The 19,821-nt window shown below is 44.6% G+C and overlaps 2 protein-coding genes across 3 annotated transcripts in view; both read right to left on the bottom strand.

The window, feature by feature from the left end:
- The window catches only part of LOC102304240 (echinoderm microtubule-associated protein-like 6), a gene marked incomplete in the record, with an annotated part of 54,946 nt that extends 43,877 nt beyond the window's left edge, over positions 1–11,069 (bottom strand). Inside the window, 1 exon segment of the mRNA XM_042213603.1 lies at positions 9,777–11,069. Within this exon segment, the coding sequence (XP_042069537.1) occupies positions 9,777–9,973 (197 nt within the window).
- Positions 11,070–16,236: 5,167 nt separating this feature from the next.
- The window catches only part of LOC102297081 (spectrin beta chain, non-erythrocytic 1), a 113,262-nt gene continuing 109,677 nt past the window's right edge, over positions 16,237–19,821 (bottom strand). For both annotated transcript variants that reach the window (XM_014341190.2, XM_042213604.1), the window contains one exon: positions 16,237–19,045. In XM_014341190.2, the coding sequence (XP_014196676.2) occupies positions 18,833–19,045 (213 nt within the window). In that variant the 3' untranslated portion in view covers positions 16,237–18,832. The remainder of the gene's footprint in view (positions 19,046–19,821) is intronic.

Here is a 19,821-nt window from a genome sequence, read left to right on the forward strand (position 1 = left end):
GGTCAGGAAAGCGATTCCGCTCCCTGAAGACCAACACAGAGAGACTGAGGAGGAGCTTCTTCCCGCAGGCGATACGGTCTCTCAATCACACCACCACACAGTACTGACCCACACATGGTTCTTACACACACTGGACATTTGTTTACACTAGTGGCCACTGCACAACTACACTGCGTGGTCATCTAATCTAATCACTTTGTCACAAGTCACTTAAATAAATCACTTTAAGCATATTTGCACTGCACAAGACACTTACACATGTGGATTGCACAACACTGGACATTATATTTCTTCATTTCCACTTTCCAGCTGCTGTTATTCTATATTTCTTCATATATTTTTATATATTTCTATATTGTGTATTTTGTTGTACAGTTATTTTATTTTTAACTTGAATTTTTATATTTTATTCCTTCCTAGTTAAATTTACCCTTCATTTTAATTTTCATATTTATTTCCTCTCCTATTCATAGTCTTTTTTTCTTTAGGTCACGAGCAGTTGTCTAAGCATTTCACTGCATATCGTACTGTGTATGACTGTGTATGTGACAAATAAAATTTGAATTTAAAATTTGACTCGGGGACACTGAGGACTAGCTCTTGAGTCCAAGCCAGCTGGACCTCCTTTAAGTTCTCCCACCTGAACACCTGATCAAAGGTAACAGCCAAGAGTTTCCGTTACTATGGGAACAAAGTTGTCAGGTACACATATCAGAGCTTCAATTTTTTTTTTAAATTCAGATAATTTGCTGCAATCAGTTTCATTATAAGATGAATGCAGTGCCAAAGGACATATAGGTAGGTCCCAGGACCGAGCCCTGAGGCACACCACAAGAAAACCAGTCGAGAGCTGACCCAGAGACGACCACCCAGGTTCTAAGTCTCTCAATCAGTATCCTACGATCAGCAGGCAGCAGACAGATGCAAGAGTACCAGGGCTGAATATTCACCTTTATTTCTGCGCATTAAAATATCATTTGAAACTCGAGGAGGAGGCGTTTCATTGGAGAGCACTCGACTGAAATTTAACTAAAATGAGCAAAAATCTCACAACAATATCCCTCAAACACATCAATGATGCGTTTAGTATTTGGGCTGAATTTAAAAAGGCACATGCTGTGGACATGTGAGAAAACAAAGCTATACAATAAGACCTCAAACTTGAACACTGGTCAGAGTGTCAGAGCGTGCAGGAAGATCTTTACAGTCTGAGTCGGACTCGTGGAAAAGATGAAAAGCACGAAGCTGAAGGGAACTGAGATGTGAGAGCTGGAAATGTGAGCTGTGTGCAGCAGCAACCAGCGGCTGATAATTGCTGCCATTCAGCAGCCGCCTGTGCTTCTCTACAGAGGAACATAAAGGCCGATCGCCCTGCGGGAGGCCGCGGCCATGAAAGAGCCAATGAAAGAAAAAGACAGTCCCGCTCTCGCTCTTTCAGAAAAACTCAACGTGGATTTAATGCGTCTACATGGAGCCTGCAATTACTGCGGCGATCCATCAGGCAGGCGGGGAGGGGGGACGAGTGCAGTCATGATTCAGAGCTTTCAGCAGAAGCCACTGCACAATACCGGCACGAAGGAAAGAGTCAGCGCTAAAAGTCACTGTGAGGCTGTGTGACATCACTCTGTTTACTGCGGTTGGTACAAAACAGATGAAGAGTTTAATGTGTAATCGTTACTTTCTGGGTCATAAATAGAAAATACAGAGTAAACATCTCAACTCTCAGGTCTCCATATTTCTGCATCGTCACGGTGATTTTGAGGAACAGTGACCGAGTCAACGATCACCAAGACTAAAAGGTCAAAGTTTCACCTGCTCGAAGCCACATCGAACACTTTTACTTTAAACATGAGACCTTCACACGGCTCAGTCGCACTGCAGTGAAAACAGGAAGCTCCGATCTACTAGAACAAAAAGAAAATCAGCGGCACCCTGATGTTTGAACTTTTTCACATTAGGCGCCTGATTGCTAACAGGCAACCTGTCTCCAAGCAACTGCAACCCGACAGACTGACTGATGAAGGTCGGCAAATATTTGGCGTCTAGTTTTCAAACGCAGAAGATTTTCAACATGTTGCAGTCAGCTGTGGTGCTCAAATGGTTGTATACTGGTTACAAAAACAAGGCTGCAGTAAAACTCCAGTCCTGCAGCAACGACGCTGTTATGGGTGGAGGAACAGGTGTGGGGTTCTAGCTGCACCCTTAGGCCCACATAACTGCAAACACTAGGTTTGTTGTGAAAAAGTGCTGTGGGTATTTACAGAGAGAGCAAAGTATGTCTTGATGCATCCTCAGTCATCCAGGTAAGGAAATCCCAAAAGGTTGATTCTGTTCATCTGGATGTTTTCATTGGGGGAAACGTTTGGTCATCATCCTGGTGACTCCTTCAGTCTCAGCTGACTGCAGGTTTCCAACCTTATAAACAGGACATTTGCATAATGACTGAAACCAGCCCACTGAAGGAACAATGGGCTGGGAGCTCAGTTTATGATTATTAATGTGCAAATTCTCATGACCACTGATCAAAGACCACTGATCAATCGCCATGATCGTGGGTGCGATCGTGGCTCAAGAGTTGGGAGTTCGCCTTGTAATCGGAAGGTTGCCGGTTCGAGCCCCGGCTCCGACAGCCTGAGTCGTTGTGTCCTTGGGCAAGACACTTCACCCGTTGCCTACTGGTGGTGGTCAGAGGGCCCGGTGGCGCCAGTGTCCGGCAGCCTCACCTCTGTCAGTGCGCCCCAGAGTTGCTGTGGCTACAATGTAGCTGCCATCACCAGTGTGTGGATGGGTGGATGACTGGATGTGTAAAGCACTTTGGGGTCCTTAGGGACTAGTAAATTATGGATTTCCTGCTCAAATCCAAACCACTGCACTGGCTTTGGTCACCTGATGATGCTCCCAGTATAACACAGACTCCATACAGGAACCAAAACCAGCAGTGATGTGGCTTCAATCATCTGTGCTGTGTTGGTAATCAACTGAAGCACAAAAATAAAAAGTAAAAGATTTTACTTAATAAAGCGTGCCCTGATTGGTTCTTCATAATCAAAGGGTGCTGAAGATCATGTCTGAAAGCTGGAGCCAAACCAGAGGTGGACACAAACAAACCTGCTGAGGAACAGAGTGGAAAGAAGATGATCTGGAGCCCTGTGGGAGATTTAAAATGAGCACATGCAAGAAAATCCTCAAACATCTGGCAGCAGAAGAAATTCTGCATGAAGAGTGATCCAAACTTTCTACGAGCTGTTCCAGAACACCTTCTGATGACGGGGTGAAGTTACTTTGCACAGAAGATTCAACATTTATTCCACAGGGGCGACTTCAAAGACGACAAAATGTTTGCTAATCCAAATGTGTCAAAAAAAGCTAACCGTTGCCTTGTGATGCACTTTTGTCCCACGTGATTTTGAACGTGTCCTGGAACCTTGTCGCTTCAGGCTGCGCCAAACTGCTGAGCGGGCGACCGGTGCTTTTATTGTGGCGGGGCTGTCGCTGACTGGGCTGACTGAAAAGCAAACGTAAATGGTTTTGCGGAGAGCAGCCGCCACTGAGCACACACAAACTCCATCAGAGGACACAAACCTGGCATCAGAGTGTCAGCACAGCTCATTTCCATCTGAGCCATCATCACGCTTTTCACTTTTCTCTTTAGCAGACGCAACAAAAACATACAGGAAGTGCACAAACAGGAAAAACTTTACTTAGTTTGACCTTAAAAACATGAAACTGTGACTTCATTTCACATGATGATAAACTCTGATTTAATAAAGTGTCAAAGCAAAGACAGACTCTACAGTAAATCCTTTACAGACTCTGATGTGTGACCTGAACTAAGACGCAAGAAAAAACTTATGTAACTTAAGATTTGAGGCTTTTTTAGTTTCTGATTGATGAATATATCGTCCCACACTTTGAAACAGCTTTCAGACTTTTACTTATAGTTTATAGTCTAAGGCTACGTTCACACTGCAGGCGAAAGCGCATCAAATCCGATTTTTTTGACCCTATGCGACCCATATCCGATCATGGTGTGACAGTGTGAACGGCACAAATCCGATATTTTCAAATCCGATCTGGGTCACTTTCGTATGTGGTCCTGAATCCGATACATATCTGATGTTTTAGAAAGCGACTGCTGTTTGATGGTCATGTCTGCATTAAATCCGTCTTTTACGTCACTGACACAAGACAGACGCCAATTATCAGCGCCGGAGAAGACATCGTGAACGCTTCCTGTCCATCCAGTGTAGATGTCAGTGAAACTGTTGGGAAGACAACGTTGGAGAAACGTGAACATTTTATTTGTACTGTATAATCTGCAGATTCTGACAGAAATCTGCAACTATCCTTTGAAGCACCGCTCCTCTAAAACAGCAATAAGGATCATTATTAGGTTATTTACATTATTATGTAAATAACAAAATAACTTAAAGCAAAAATTGGGAAACGTAAAGTCCGAAGTCTTTATATTAAGGCCATCAGTCAAACAATACTGTTTGCTCTGGGTCTAAACAGAGCGCGTTGTGTGTGACGTCTTCTTTTGCGCATGCGGGCCGCTTTGAGCGTTCACACTAGAGCGCGTTTGCTGTCGCATTTTATTTGTAGTGTGAACGAGCAGACAAAAAAAATCGGATTTGATCAAAAAATCGGAATTGAGCATTAAGACCTGCAGAGTGAACGAGCCTTAGTGACTCATTGAGAAAATAACCTGCAGACCGTCTGCAGCCCTGAACTAAACATGTGACTAAACAACCTGCTGGTTGAAGCTTTTCCCAAACTGCTCTGTGTTTGTTCGTGCACCCTGCAAGAAGAGCTTTGCATGACATGCAGTTAAAAATAATGCCTCTGTGTCTAATCCTGCTACGCTGTGGAGCCCATCGGCTCCTCCTGTCTGAAACAAGCTACTGAAGGCCTCAGTCACTCAACCTGGCAACCACCGGGTTGCTAGGGAAGAAATGAAAACGTCCCAACTGGTTGCCAATTGTTGCTAGATCAGTGCAGCAAAAATCTCATGATTGTTTTTTCTCCCCTCACCTCCAACCAATCACAGCAGATGGCCCCGCCCCTCCCTGAGCCTGGTTCTGCCGGAGGTTTCTTCCTGTTAAAAGGGAGTTTTTCCTTCCCACTGTCGCCAAAGTGCTGCTCATAGGAGGTCATATGATTGTTGGGTTTCTCTGTGTTATTGTACAGACTGTGTGAACTCTTTTGATTGGTCTTTGGTCAGGAACAGATCGCCGTGGTTACCTGTAGTTTGTGTGAAAGATGCCTGCTTGACAGCAAAAACTCAGCAACTAGTCAGTGAGTGTTAAGAAGAGTGCAACACAAACTGGAAACAGACCGTTTGCGGTCCGAGTAAAAACAAGGCTTCAACAGTAAGCCAGAGCTTTTATTTTGAAAGTAAACACTGGTATCTCTGCTACCTGCTCTGTTCACCTGAACTCTAATATTTTGTTTCCTGCGACTAGTTCAGACCTGAAAAGAAAAAAAAAAAAAAAACAGGTCCAGGTTTAAAGGTGCCGTTAAACCCAGGACAGCAAAATCAGGTGGAGACAGCAGCTGCAGGATGGAGGTCAGACGTGCTCTGGTTGGAGCCATTAAGGATATTTTTAAGCTCTGAGAGCAGAGCTGGTCTCCGTCCGTTCGGACTGTGACGGCGAGCTGGCACATTTCCCCTCTGGCTGATGAAGAGGCCCATACATCAGCCGGGACCAGAGACATTTCCTCCAGACCGAGAAGCAGACGCAGCACCGGACGGTGGCCTGAAGGGGACACGCTGTTCACCGCGTCGTCCTCTTTTTAAATCCACACAAACACGTTTTTCTTTTTCGACTGTGACGAATGTTCAGGCAGCATGAAGAAAACTGTGTGTGTGTGCGTCTGTTTAACAATCTCTTGTTTAACTTGTCTAGTTTTGTGTCTCTTCTGTGTTTTTTATCATTATTCAAGTCAATCATGATTTTGAGACTTTTGAGAAACGACTGTGGGTAAAAACATGTATTAGATATTTAAAACATACTTTTAAAATATTTTTAGGATATTTAAAAATATTGATCAAAAATTTGAGTTTGTTATACTTTTAAGAAATTTTACCTTTTTAGTATTTTTCATATTTCCCCTTTTTTAAGGTATTTTTTTTAACTTTTTAAAAACACATGATATTCATTTTATCTTCTGACATTTTATTAGCCTAATGTTTGTAGAAAATCCTGTTTTATTTGTATTTCTTATGTCATTTTTAACATTTTACTTTTTATGGAATTTTTTCCGAAACATTGATTTTTCTTTCATGTTTTTACATTCGTGCAGATTTTAGGACAGTTTGTTTGTTTGGTTATCAGATTATTTTCAGTGGAAGTTTTTGTTATTTTTCCAGATATATTCACGTCTTTTGGATAGTTTATATAAAAAAAATTAGAATTCCTTATACAATCTCTTATACAATCTTTTTAAGGAATTTTTCTATTTTATTTTCTGGATTTTATTTGTGACGTACATTTCAGTATTTTTCAGCTTTCTTTACTATTCCTTCATTTGACTTTGTTCTTAATAATCTGAGGATTTTACTGATGTTCCTTTTGGTATTTTTTCAGATGTTACTAAATGTATTTATTTTAATTAACGATCTGAATTTAAACTGTGACTGACAGGTCTTAATAACTTTGGTCAGCAGAAACCTGCAGTCAGCTCTGAGGGAAAATTTGGCACAAACACAAATTTAACAACCCTGACAGAGAGACAGCATCCAGCTATTCAATTAGTCTCACACACACACACACACACACGCACACACACGCTCCAGGCTGCAGCTGACTTGCCATATAAACTGTCCAAACACGCCTGCTGCTGCTGCAGTGACTCACAGGCTGTTCAGTGTTGGTGAATACACAGGTGTGTGTGTGTGTGTGTGTGTGTGTGTGTGTGTGTGTGTGTGTGTGTGTGTTGTGAATGAGCGACCTCGCTGAATCATCTCCCTCCTCCACTCGCTCCAATTTGCTCTCAGAGAAAATCCCTCTGCTGCTTCTCGCCTCAGCTCAGGGCTTTTTCAACTTTTCATTCAAAATGTCGAAAATGTTCCCAGAGATAAAACGCGGCCGACCAGAAGGGCAAAATTATTCCACGAGCAGCCCCGACTCCAAAAAAGATTTCATATAAAAGTCTGTTTTATCTCAGTGGCTCCAAATCCAGGAGCAGCTTCCCACAGGAAGTTTTACTGAGACCAAATCCTGCAGGAGAAACTGGTCTGACAGGAGGGAACTAACATTCCCAATGCTGCTGGGAATTTTTCCAGTTTGAAAGAGAGACTCAAAGAGTTTATTAGTATCTTTAAAAAATAACTCAGGAATCAAATCTGTGCTTTGTCAAAATGAAGTCTGAGCCAATCGAGTGCTGCTCTTCCTTCGTGTGTGTGCTTAGTGTAAAACGTCCACGCCTGTGCTGCGATCACGTCTACCTGCACAGCCAATGCATTCACACCGTCTCATGCCTCACAGGTCAGCACGCTGTGTTCGCCCCTTTAAGGCTCTGTGGACCCACTGACTGTGCCCTGTGATGTGTTCCTCCACAGCCATCACATTGTGAAAACCTCACATCCCCAACAAAGTGCCAAAATTGCCCTCAAAGCGATGCAAACTAGCTAAAAAGTCCTGATGGGGAAACAGACTCGTGTTACATAAGTGTCAGATAATCCCAGATTAAAGCTTTTAGGTGTTTGTGAGCTGGTTTCACTCTGAATTAATTAGTCCACACACATCCACGAGCTGCCTTGAGAGTGGTTCGCAGGATTTCTCTGAACACGATGCTTTTTTGTTTTCCACAGTTGTCTGTTGCTTCATGATGGTGTGCTAACGGCCACCAAGGGTTAAATAAATATCATAAATAAGCAGTGAGGTAAGGAGGTGTGGAAATAAAAACAGATATTTAAAGCTGTAAACTGAGGATGAAAAACTCAAATTCACACAACATTAAAGCAGCTGTGAAACGAGTGCACAACCACCACTGTGCAACAGCAACAAAAATATAAAACATTATTATGTTAACATTACTTCACCTGTCAGATGATGTTATTAAAAAACCTCCAACAGCCCAAACAGGACTCCAGTTAGCTTAGCCGAAGGCTAGCAGACAGCTTGGAGCTACAGCTGCCTGCGCCATGCACCTATCAATCAAAGAGGCCACGCCCCTAATAAGAATTATCTACAAAGACCAATCAGTTTGTCTATGTGGCTGTAAACGTTTACCGTAGGAGTCTATGGGGACTGACGCACTGCTGCAGCCCCTGCTGGACGTTAGTGGAACTGCAGGGCGTGGCTCAGAAATAAACCCATCAGACCTGAGAACAGGAACAAGTCCCTCACCTGCCCGCGAGCTGTCCTGCCCTGATAAAAATCTAAATCTAAGTTACTCCTCATCACTGAGCTCCTCGTTCATTAGGAAACCCAGCAGCAGCAGAAAAAGCTGCTTCCTGTCTTGGTGTAAACCTGCTCGTGTTTAGATTTGAACTTCTGTCAAACTGAAGGACAAACCAAACTGTGTGGGAGCGATAAAAAAACCCCACGAAGGTCCAAAAAACATCTCAAAAGAGACAAAAGCACCGAGATGAGTCACAGGACTGAGTGTAACGAATATCCTTTCTCTGCTTCTTTTTGTTTAATAACGTTGTCGTTTTTAAGAATTATAAGCTTCACCACATTTCCACCATGCAGACAAAGTTTATCTTGTGCTGCCACATGTTGCACCAGCAGCAGTCAGGCTACAGCCCGACACATTTAAATGGTCTGAGGTGTTTACTGGAACTTTCACAGGCGATTAAAGTCAGCATTACTGAAGCTTATGGTAGCTCAACATCTGCACAGGATTCATGTCCCTGCCAGAGTTACAGTGGAATTACACCCCGTGACCTGCAATGCTCCTCCCACAACGTAACCACGACAACTGTTATTGGCTGCAGGAACGAGAGACCGTTTTATTTTTGGATTTCTGTGTTTTCGTTCTGCTTTATTATTGCCGTTCTATTTAAAATATTAGAAAAGACGATTTTTTTTTTTAAAAGGCTGCCCCCTTGTGGTGAATGTTGTCATTGAATTTACCGCAGGGTTTTACGAACAGTACCTTTAATGTCATTTATGATATTTTGTAGTATCTCTTTGCTTCAGGGTTTAGCCTCACTGAATCAGACTCCACAGATAAAACAGAAAGTTTTATGTTTGCAGATCTTATCTTGGATTATCACTCTCACAATCACAAGGCTCATGTTTAAAAGGCCACTAATGAGATAATGTGCAACAGACTGAAGGAACAGGAAGCCAGGAGGACCATCAGATCTTCTACTGCTTTTTCCTTTATGAAAAGCTCACACAGCAGGGACAGCGACACTTTGGTTTAACTTGTTTTTTTATGGCACAATGACTCTTAAATCACACAAACTGTGAACACACACACGAAACACATATTTCTAAATTCAGTGTGAATCACTGGCTCTCAGGGTGTCAGAAACATGCTTAGAGAAAGTAAAGAGAAAAAAGACGTTTCAGAACTCGCCTGAGAATCTGAAGGTTTTTAGGATTTGTGAGGATCTCAGCGAGTCAGTGAGCGACGTTGGAACATGTTCGGATTTATAATGAAAAATAACGTCCAACCGCTAATTCGGCACCATTTAATGTGACATAGCAGAGCGATCCGGGCTGTTAGGGAGGCTCATGCTGTGACTCAGAGATATTGATTCTGAGACCTGGAAGTCTCGATCGATAACCCATCACGTGACCGTGCAGGGGGCTCACCTGATGATGTCGTCATTGTGTCCCAGGTAGAACCGCTGGCTGTGCTCTCTGGTGTTGTAAACCACTCCAACCCCGGCCACGAAGTACACCACCTCCTTCCCCGCCGTGTAGTACAGGTTATTCCGGCACTGGTGCCCCCGGTACCCGTAGACCCAGTCCAGTCTGAGCCGGCAGCCCGGGGCGCTCCGGTCCGACATATTCGCTCATCTGAGGGGCTCCGGTACCGCCCGCCCGCTCCCGCAGCTCCTCCCTCTGGATCCAGAGACCCGGTAACGGAACTGTGAGCGGGGTCACCTGCCTGAGCCGGGGTCACCGAGTTCGGCTGTCGTCTGAAGAAAAGTTCGCGCCCACAGTTTCAGGACTCGGACTTCCTTCGACTCTTCATCACGATGCACGCGCAGAAGCTGATTGGACGTCAGCTCCGAGATTTACCGTAAATGTGATGGTTCATATTCCTCCGTTCATGTGATGCCGTGACTGTAATCCTCGCGTAAAGTCTGAGTCCTCTGGTTTCAGCACCGTGAGACCTTCATCATCTCCGCGATTCCCCGGGAGCTGCTCCCGCCGAGCCTCCCCACTCAGAGCCGTTTCACTGCAGCTGGAATCACCACGCGAGAAACTTTTCCACGTTTATCACTCTCTCACTCCTTCCACCCACTCCTCAAAAACACGGAGGACGCGAACAGTCTGGAAACTTCTCCAAACCCACAAAACCAAAGTCAGCGGCTGGTGGAGGATTTAATCCCTCCGTGCTCTAATCCTCCATCCCGACCGGCCGCCTCCATCCTGCCCCCCGCGCGCTCACAGCACCTTCTCCCCGGGAGGATCGCGGCTCATTCACAAATCTGCGCGCGAGTAAAACCAGCAGTCAGGAAGTCAAACGACCCAGAGCCGCAAAATCAACGAAGAAGAAGCGACCGCGCAGCGGAGGAGAGGATGACAGCGAGTGTTTAATCCCGGCAGATGAGCCAACTCCAGCGGGCAGAGGCGGGGAGCAGCCCCGGGCTCACAGCGCAGCATCCCGGCCGGATGACTGAGAGGAAAGTCCTGACTCCCCACAGCGGGAGGAGGAGCAGAGCATCCTCCACCCGCAGGCAGACTCACGGGCGGAGCAGGCGGAGGCACAGCCGGAGCTTCTGCTTCGAGGAGCGTACTGTCGCGTGCAGCGGGGAGCCTCCTGAGCCAGGAGTCTGTGACGTTTGCTCGCTCCTTTTCCCGACGTGACGAGCACGCGCATCAGCGGACACGCGACACAGCACTGCGCCCAACTTCCGATGCTGAGCCTTCTAAAATAAAAGCACCATTAAAAGGTCCGCAGCTCAGCTGTCGGTTCCGCGGAATCAGGAAGTGACGGAGTACTTTTACTCAGCATGACGTCAGAGGGTTTCACACTGATCATTTTATTAAAGATGAAAGAATTTAGACAGGTGTTCGTTTGACTTTGGGACTTGAAGCGGAGTTTGGACCTGTATTGTCCAAAGTTTTCAGCATCAAAATACCTCAAGTTAAAAGCAGGCACAGTAAAAGTACTCAGTTACTTACATGATGTTATCGTATTTATGTGTATGACACTTTGATGTTGTTGGAAATGATTTTATTTTCTCTGATATTTTATCAGCCTCTTTATCATGGATCTGCTCGTGGATTTTGGATTTCCTTACAAACAGGCCACAGAAGGTCAGGGTGGGCAACCTTACATCATCTGCTATCACCATGAACACAGGAGCACCGCAGGGCTGCGTTCTCACTCCAGCTCTCTTCACTCTATTCACACACGACTGCAAACCCATCCACTCCTCTTCTAACACCGTCGTGAAGTTTGCTGATGACACTACAATAGTGGGAAGGATGTCAGACAGCAAGTCTCACTGCAGAGAGGACATCCAACATCTAATCAGATGGTGTGGAAACAACGAGCTGGTTCTGAACACTGCCGAAACAAAGGAGATCGATGTAGAGACAGAAGAGCCAAGAAAACAACACGACCACCCCTCCACATAAATGGTGAGGAAGCTGAGGGTGAATGACATTAAATTCCTGGGCCTACACATAACAAAAGATCTCACATGGACTATTAACACATCCCACTTAGTGAAGAAAGCACAGCAGAGAGCATCCTCTGTCACTGCATCACAGTGTGGTACTTCAGCTGCACTGCAGAAAACCATCAAGCTCTGACCCGGACCGTCAAGCTGCCCAGGGGATCATTGGAACCAAACTCCCGAATCTCGACACGGTCTATGCTAGCTGTTTACAGAAGCCAGCTAGCTGCATGATCAAGGATCCAACCCATCCAGGTCACAGACTTTTTGTACCCCTCCCATCAGGGAAGCGATACAGGCCAATCACAACCCGCACAAACAGACTAAAGAGCAGCTTTTTCGCCAAAGCTGCAGCCTGTGGACCCGTCCCAAACACACCATTGCTAACTCTCCCTCTCTCCTTTACCCCACGTCATGTCTGCTGCTAATGTACAAAGTCATTTACTGGGCATTAATGTTTGCATTAAACTACCACACTGTAAATACTGTTGTATTTTTACTTACTGTGCTAAGTGCCTTCTTCTTACTTTATATTTTATACTTTTACTACCTTTGCTTGGTTATTATGTTACTATGCTGCTTCTTGTTTTATTGCTGCTGGCCTCTGTAAGCTACCAAAAAATTTCGTTGAATAACTACAATGACAATAAAGTTCTTTAAATTTTAAGTTAAGTTTATCCGGTCTTTAAGTCTGACATCATGTGTGGCTGCTCTGCCAGGTGTAACAATTAAGTTTAACATCCAGGCATCCATGAAAACAGGATTTATGAAATTTAACGGAGAACGACGTTAGCAGGGAGATAGCTCGCTAGTTTCCGCCTAAACATAATATACCATATAAATATACGACCTGCTATCACTTCCAACATAAATGGAGACAGAAAACTAAACAGCAGTGACGTTTGTAGGGCTACTGAAGTTGGGCTAGCTGCTATATAATGACGTGCTACATGGTGGCTAGCTACACAGCTATGGTTAGCATAACATAAACAGTGAAGCTGGAGGATAAATGCTAATTTTCTTTCCATTCCGTATAAGTTAACGTGAGGGTTCCCGATGGTTAGGGAATAGATGGATTACCTCACACCTGAGATAATCCATCCACAATATAAGGTTAGTCATTAATATACTGCTGCTGGGCTGTAGTTACATCATACGGTTTTAAAAACTGAGCTTTAAAATGAACAGTGGTAATAAAAACAGAGAGGCCGACAGTGAGCACTGACTGTTTTTAGGGGCTTGTTCAGATTAAATGGAACAAGACACAAAACATTAAAACATGTTAAAACGTTTTTCAAAATAAAAGCATGTTAAACTCTTCTGTTCGAAGAAAGCTGGATGACAGATTACATCTGTGTAAGGTTACAAAAAACCCAAAATAACAGGGGTTGTGTTCTAGGCAGAGCGTTCTCACTCCCGAGGCGTAACATGTCGACGTTTTGTCACGTCCCGCGGCGTTCCTGAGGAACGCGAAAGGAGACCTTCGGCGTTCTTATGGTACGCGGCGGGTTATGGCTGGAATCCAGTGCAATGACGCTCCCGCGGTAATAGACGTTCCAGCCCTGTATTCCAGCCCTAAACCTAACCTTATCCCTAGCCCTGACCATAACCTTATTCCTGACCTTAACCAGGACTTTAATGATGTTAAATAGCGTGTTTCTAAGCGATTTGAAGAAAAAGAGCGAACATGTGTAGATTCAGTCCAGACGGTTCTCATATTTCCTCTTTTTCCGAGGTCGTCATTTAGGAACGTGGTGGGTAGCCGAAAACGTAATATGTTGACGATTTGTCACCTAGCGTAAAATGTTACGCTTTGGGAGTGAGAACGGGTTGCGGGTTGGTTCTAGGACAAAAATAAAGTGCAATAGAACAAACATGAAACATAATTATGATAAGCTTTCTTCAAATACTCAAAAATTACAAAAACAGTACCAACATAGGTAATGTTCTATTAACCCAAAGCTGGTAGTTTTTAATGACGCTCTTGCCCTTTGGCACAAATTATGACTTTCTGGGTGCAGTCAGGGCGCCGGTTTGCTGCTCTCAGGATCTCTTTCCTGCGTTTTGCAGATGATGTGGTTTTCTTTGCTCACATGTCTGAAGCAAGCTCAGAAAACCAGCCTGTCCTTCAGTGTTTGTTACCGTTTTTATGATAAATATTCTAATATGGTAACACTAATCAATGGTCTAATACAATGTTTCCCAGCCTTTTGGAGCCACAGCACATATTTCAGAAAAATCACACGGCACACCACCAAACAAAAATGTCACAATAAGCATATTGATCATTTTTCCCTGTGCACCAGTTATAGCAGACTTTGCTTGTTCCCAGTATACCTTTTTGCTCTCTTCTGACCACTACTCATACAATAGATATTTATCTATTGTAGCTGCATCGTCTCACAGCATGACTATGATTCAATTTCTTCTTTGTCCTTTTCTGTTTTACTGGCAGTTGGCAACTCATTTAATTAGAGCAGGTAGTGGTACCACCCTCTAGTGGAAGAGAATGTAATTGTTCTGCCTGTTACGGTGGTCGTTTAGTACTAATCAGGTGGAACCAGGTGGAACTGATGATGGGAAACACTGGTCTAATAACCAGTTTCATGGAAGCCTCTGGGTTCTTTCTGACTCACTCAAAGTTTTATTGGTAAATCTCAAATCTTGGGTTTTATTTTGAAGGTGTGGCTCTTCCTGTGGTGATGTGTGGTGCGCTTGGCGCAGCTCGGACTCGGGAGAGAAACACCCCTGCTCCACTGGAGAGGACGCACGGCCGTAAAGCACTCTGGGGCTTTGTGTTCTCTGGGATACACACGTCACAGGAAAAGACTTTAGAAAACTACAAATCCCAACAGCAGCAGGGAGGGAGGCGCTGTCCGCGGTGCTGAGGTCGGACAGAAAAGTGACATGTGTCCCAAACAACAGGAGAAACACGAGCATGAGCAGAAATCGTTAATCTGCTAAAACAGTAAACATTTAAACCACAGACTGTATATGAAAGATGGACATCACACTTCCTTTTGAGACCATATTAGGATGACAGGCTGCAGTGCTCAGGTAAGGCTGGTAACTAGTCTGCAACCACAGACTGCTACCTGCTAACTAGAGCTCAGTAGCCCCCTGTAGCTTCTGCATGGTGGCTGCTGGGTTACACCCCCCCCCCTGCCAGTTTGGACTCTCCTCAGCTCTTTCAGGGTGGGTGGCGTGGCTGTCCCTCCGGTGGTCCTCCTTGGACTCTCACACTCTGGGGAGCCTCTAGATCACACAGGTGCTCACAGACACACACTGTATCTTCTTTAGCCGCTGCCTCGAAGCATATTGTGTGTTGTCGGTCTGGCGTGCTGCTCAGTAACACTCAATATTTATTACTTACTGTTACCTGTACTCATCTTCCTCTCCACTAATGCCAGGTGCTCCTCACAGGTGCTCCTGTGATTGTTGTGAAGCGGCTCCGAATCTGTGAGGCTGAATGTATTTTGGCCCTTCATGTGTTTTTTATGCTCATGTGGAGCTGCTTTCTCACTTGGTCCACAAACTGCAGCCCTGCTGTTCAACTGGCGCCATCTTGTGGTAAAAATAGAGATTTCTTAAAAAACTAAAAACCAACTTTCACATGATTATTGACGATAACCCCCCAATAACAGCTATTGTGTCTCTTTTCTGTGATATTGATGACGTCTGATTATTTTAGTCCTGCCGTTCGTCTCAGACACATTTTCAAGCAGTTTGAACGACTCCGTCTCTACACACGTTTTATTTGCCCCCACATCTTCCCTCCTTTTCATTCCCATTCTTCAGACGTTTTTTGACTCCAAATTTTCCTCTTTTCCGTTCTAATCCTAAACTCAGAACCTCACACAGAAAACCTCCAGCTCACCATCATTAACGTGTCGCGGTGGTGCAGTGGTTAGCACACAGTGCTGCCTCACAGTAGGAAGGTCCTGGGTTTGAATCTGCACGTTCTCCTTGTACCTGCGTGGGTTCTCCCCGGGTTCCTCCCACCATCCAAACACGAGCATGAAGTTGACTCCTGAGTGTAAGCTGGCTGCAGGTGAGGGATTGCACACCTGTCCAGGTGCTTTGTGCAGTTTTTATACCCTCTATGGAAGTTTATTAAAGACAAAATAAAATTAAAATAACAATGATTTGGATTTGTGTCATATCAATGTCAAAGCTGATAAAAACTGCTCAAGGACCTCCCACCACCACCACGTGCTGCCCACAGTTAGTTTTATTTCTAGGTCGAGATAACTGTTGTACGACAGATTATTAGGGCCACGTTAAGGAAAATAATATTGTTGATCATTTTGAGAAAAAGTTGTTTCAAGACAGCTGTACTTTGTCTGTATTTACAGAACTGTGCAAAAGTGACACACGCACACACACATTCGCTGAAAAAATAAAAATCAGTCTCACGGTTTCTTTTTAAAAGCATTTTAATGGCTTTTTTGCACATATGTAACAGAGATGAGGAAAAGTCTACGGGTGCAGATCCAACTAGCAGTGACCCCCGGTCCACGTCATTCCAACTACGTCACCTACGAACCCCGGCCCCGCCCACCCTCCCATCGTGGCATTATTGATTGTGCAGTATGAGGAAATATCTCATCTTACTATGGTTACAGTGACAGGAATGCACAACATATTTATCAAATCGCCAGAAAATTAAGCACAAAAAAACAAAAGAACAGAAAGAGAACAGGAAGTATTTCAGGGCCAATCAGAGTGAAGATGTTTCAAGCCCCGCCCCTTCTAACCCCACCACCAGCTGTGGAAAAACATACGCACCCACGTTTTTTATAGTTTCGGGCTCGTTTCGGTGTTTTTGTTCACTTTTGTTCCACTACGGAAGTCCATTAATGACAACATTGGTAACAATAAATGTACATATATATATATGTAAGCTGAAAAATCACCTTTAAATCTGAACTCGCCTTTTCTGGCAGCTATTTTAATCGATAACTCCAGATTAGGAACGACGTCGGTGTTAAAGTTGGGCTTGCAGGTCATTTACCGTGTACGTGATTTCCATCCAAGCGGTGCAAAAGTTTGTGGTGCAGCAACTGGACAGAAGAGACTTGATCTCAAAAACTAATTTCCAAAAGTTTATCGAGCAAAAATGGCACCTGAGAGTAAAGCAAATATTTCAAATAAGAAAATGATCTCTGTCATGTTGTTTATTACCATTTATTGAAGTTTTAAAGCCCGAGAGATTAATCAGTAATCAAAGGAGGGACCAGTAGCAGCCCAAGACTTAACCTAGTGTTTATTTTCTCAAAGTTTATTTAATGAGTCATCGAGTCAAATCGAGTGGAGATCTTCTGCACTTATGTCAGATTAGTGTAAAATCTCCAATAAAACTTTTATTCAATCTAAACAAACTGTTTTTCGTGAGACGGCTCAAGAATCACGTACGTCATTAGCTTACAACTACATCCTTACAGCGAGCGAAGCCTGTTCAGCTTCAACAAATGTGAAGCTCTGATCTCATTAACTAGAAGCCATAAAAAATGGAAAGAAAAAAGTGTGACTTTTGTCATGAAAGGACTTCCGTAGCTGTAGCTTGACTCGTCAAGCAATAAAAGTCTGAAATCTTAAAGAAAAAAAGAACCGAGTGCTGAAGCCAACAAGCAAGCCACCAACATTACTCACTTCCAGTAAATGCTTTTTAAAACCAGCTCATCCACTAACAACAGCGATGCTAAAAGTAACCTTTGTGTTTTATTTGTACATCTACGCCTTCATACTCGCCGCTCTAAATAAACCTTAGACTTAGCTTAACTGCGAGACAGAAAAACAGGAGGAAAAACGCCAACAAAGGGCCGAAGGAGACATTCCAGAAATGCAAAAGTAGAAAAGAAACCTCATTGAACGCCTAAAAGATCGAGTTAACGAACATTCGCAGTTATTCTCCCATCGAGACTCGATGGCTCCTTCATTCGGGTTGGTTAAGTGTTCGCGCCGTTAAGAAAGTTATCCTCAAACAAAGCTTATTACGGTCGGTAGGTCTTAATAGCATTAATAATAATAATAATAATAGGTGAAATTAAACACAGGTTTATTTTTAACAGTTTGTTATACACAAGTTATACATACAGTCAAAAGCACTGCAGGGTAACGCTCTGAGTCGCTGCGGGAATCAGACGCGACGACCGTTTGCTTTTCGCGGTTTTATTGCGCAAACCGAACCGTCAGAAAAGCTCCGAGCGACTCGTCTCTGCGCTTCGACGGCTCAAAGAATCACCCCGCCGTGGCCTCGGTTTTCCCCGCTACAGAGGGATACACGTCATCTTGCAAAGACAAGGCCTCGCAAAAAAATAGGAAGCTGAGGATGGACTCTAACAGGAAGTACTTCCCCAAAAAACTAAACAAAAAACGAGAAGGAAAACCCGCCGAGACGAACCGCAAACACGGGAAAGCCGGGGAGAACGGGAGATACAGAAAACAGCGATAAGAGTAAAGAAAGTGGGAACTCCTCTAACGTCGCGTTCTCCTTGTTGTTTAAACGACAGCAGCTGCCTGAAGCGTCGCAGACCCCGCCCACACGCCCACGCCCCGCCTTTAAACCACTTCAGTCAGATTTCGGGTATTTCCTGCTCCTGATCTGAGCAGAGAAGCAGGTGGGGGGTGTTTGTAGCTGTACTGGAGCTCTGAGCCGGACCGGACGGTTGATAGGCACAGAGTGGAGAGTTTTGGCTCGGAGCTTGCATGCTGGAGAGGACGAGGAGGAGGAGGAAGAAAGAAGAGAAGGAGAGGCTGTTTGGGATGCGACCTGACATAGCAACTGCTGCAAATGTTAAAACTCTTATTCTCTAAGTACATGATGTGAGGCGACGCTTTGGGTTACACGAGTGTAATTAGATTTGGAGCGCTCTGGGTTATGACAGTTGCTATGAGCAGAAAAGTCGGACATCTTCAACAATATTTGACCAAAGTTCGTTCGATAACGAGGAGCGACCCCAAACAGCACCACGGGAAGGAGGAGGAGGAGGAGGGGAGGCTGAAGAACAGCGTCTATTTCTTCTTGCTGAACAGACTGAAGCGTTTCTCCTTGTCTTTCTCTCGTTTGCCCGGGCTGGACTCGGCGGTCGCCGTGGCTGCGACCGTGGCCGGCAGCGTCTGAGCGCGTGCGGCGGGGGCGGGCGTGCTGTGGCTGCTGGGCGTGACCTCGGGCTTCTCGCCCGACACGGCGGCGGTGATGGTCGAGATCCACGTGTTCATCTCCTCCTGGAGCACGAGCAGAAGGAGACAAAGAGGAAGGAAGCAGTTAGAGCAGCAGGAAGTGCTGATGATGTCTCTGATAGAAAAACAACAACTCGCTAATAACGTCGAGTCACCTCCGGCTACACCTGCTCACCTGCTGCAGGGATACAGGTGGTTTTAAAAGAGTGAGGATAATGAGATCAGAAATATTTGGGCCTAAACAAAAGCAGATGAAGGAAGAAACATTACATCATAATCACTGTAACACCACTCGCCCTCTACGGTCACATGACCTGGGCCTTCGACTTGAGCACGTCCGACCACCATGACCCGGGTGAGCGCTCGTATGTAACGCATTTCAGGATACGTACACTTGTTTGGATCATTTGCAACCCTTTCATTTGGTTTTAATTAGTGCTGTCAGCTAGGGGTGGGCGATATAAACGATATACGATAGAAACGATATAAATTTGGCCAACGACAGAGATTTTGACTATAACGCTCTATTGCGATAGCGCATGTTGATGATGTCATCAAGCTGCGCCTGTTTTGGTCGAAAGCATCGCAGCGGCTACAACCATCATCATCTGCAAATTATGCCGACAGTCACAGCAAAGACATGAAGCACTTTTGAAATATGGGGAAAGCCAAAAACTGCGCTTCCTCCACTTCCGTAACATTGATTCATTAATGTTGAATTCTCTCGCAGCTGTTCTGTTCCCATGTTGTTGCAGTTTATTAATAACTAACCTCGTATTGTGGATGAATGATCTCAGTTGTTCTCCTGACTGAAGTTTGCC

The sequence above is a fragment of the Haplochromis burtoni genome, unplaced genomic scaffold (genome assembly GCF_018398535.1).
Source record: "Haplochromis burtoni strain Fernald_Lab_line unplaced genomic scaffold, NCSU_Asbu1 Contig_459, whole genome shotgun sequence".
NCBI lineage: Eukaryota > Metazoa > Chordata > Actinopteri > Cichliformes > Cichlidae > Haplochromis > Haplochromis burtoni.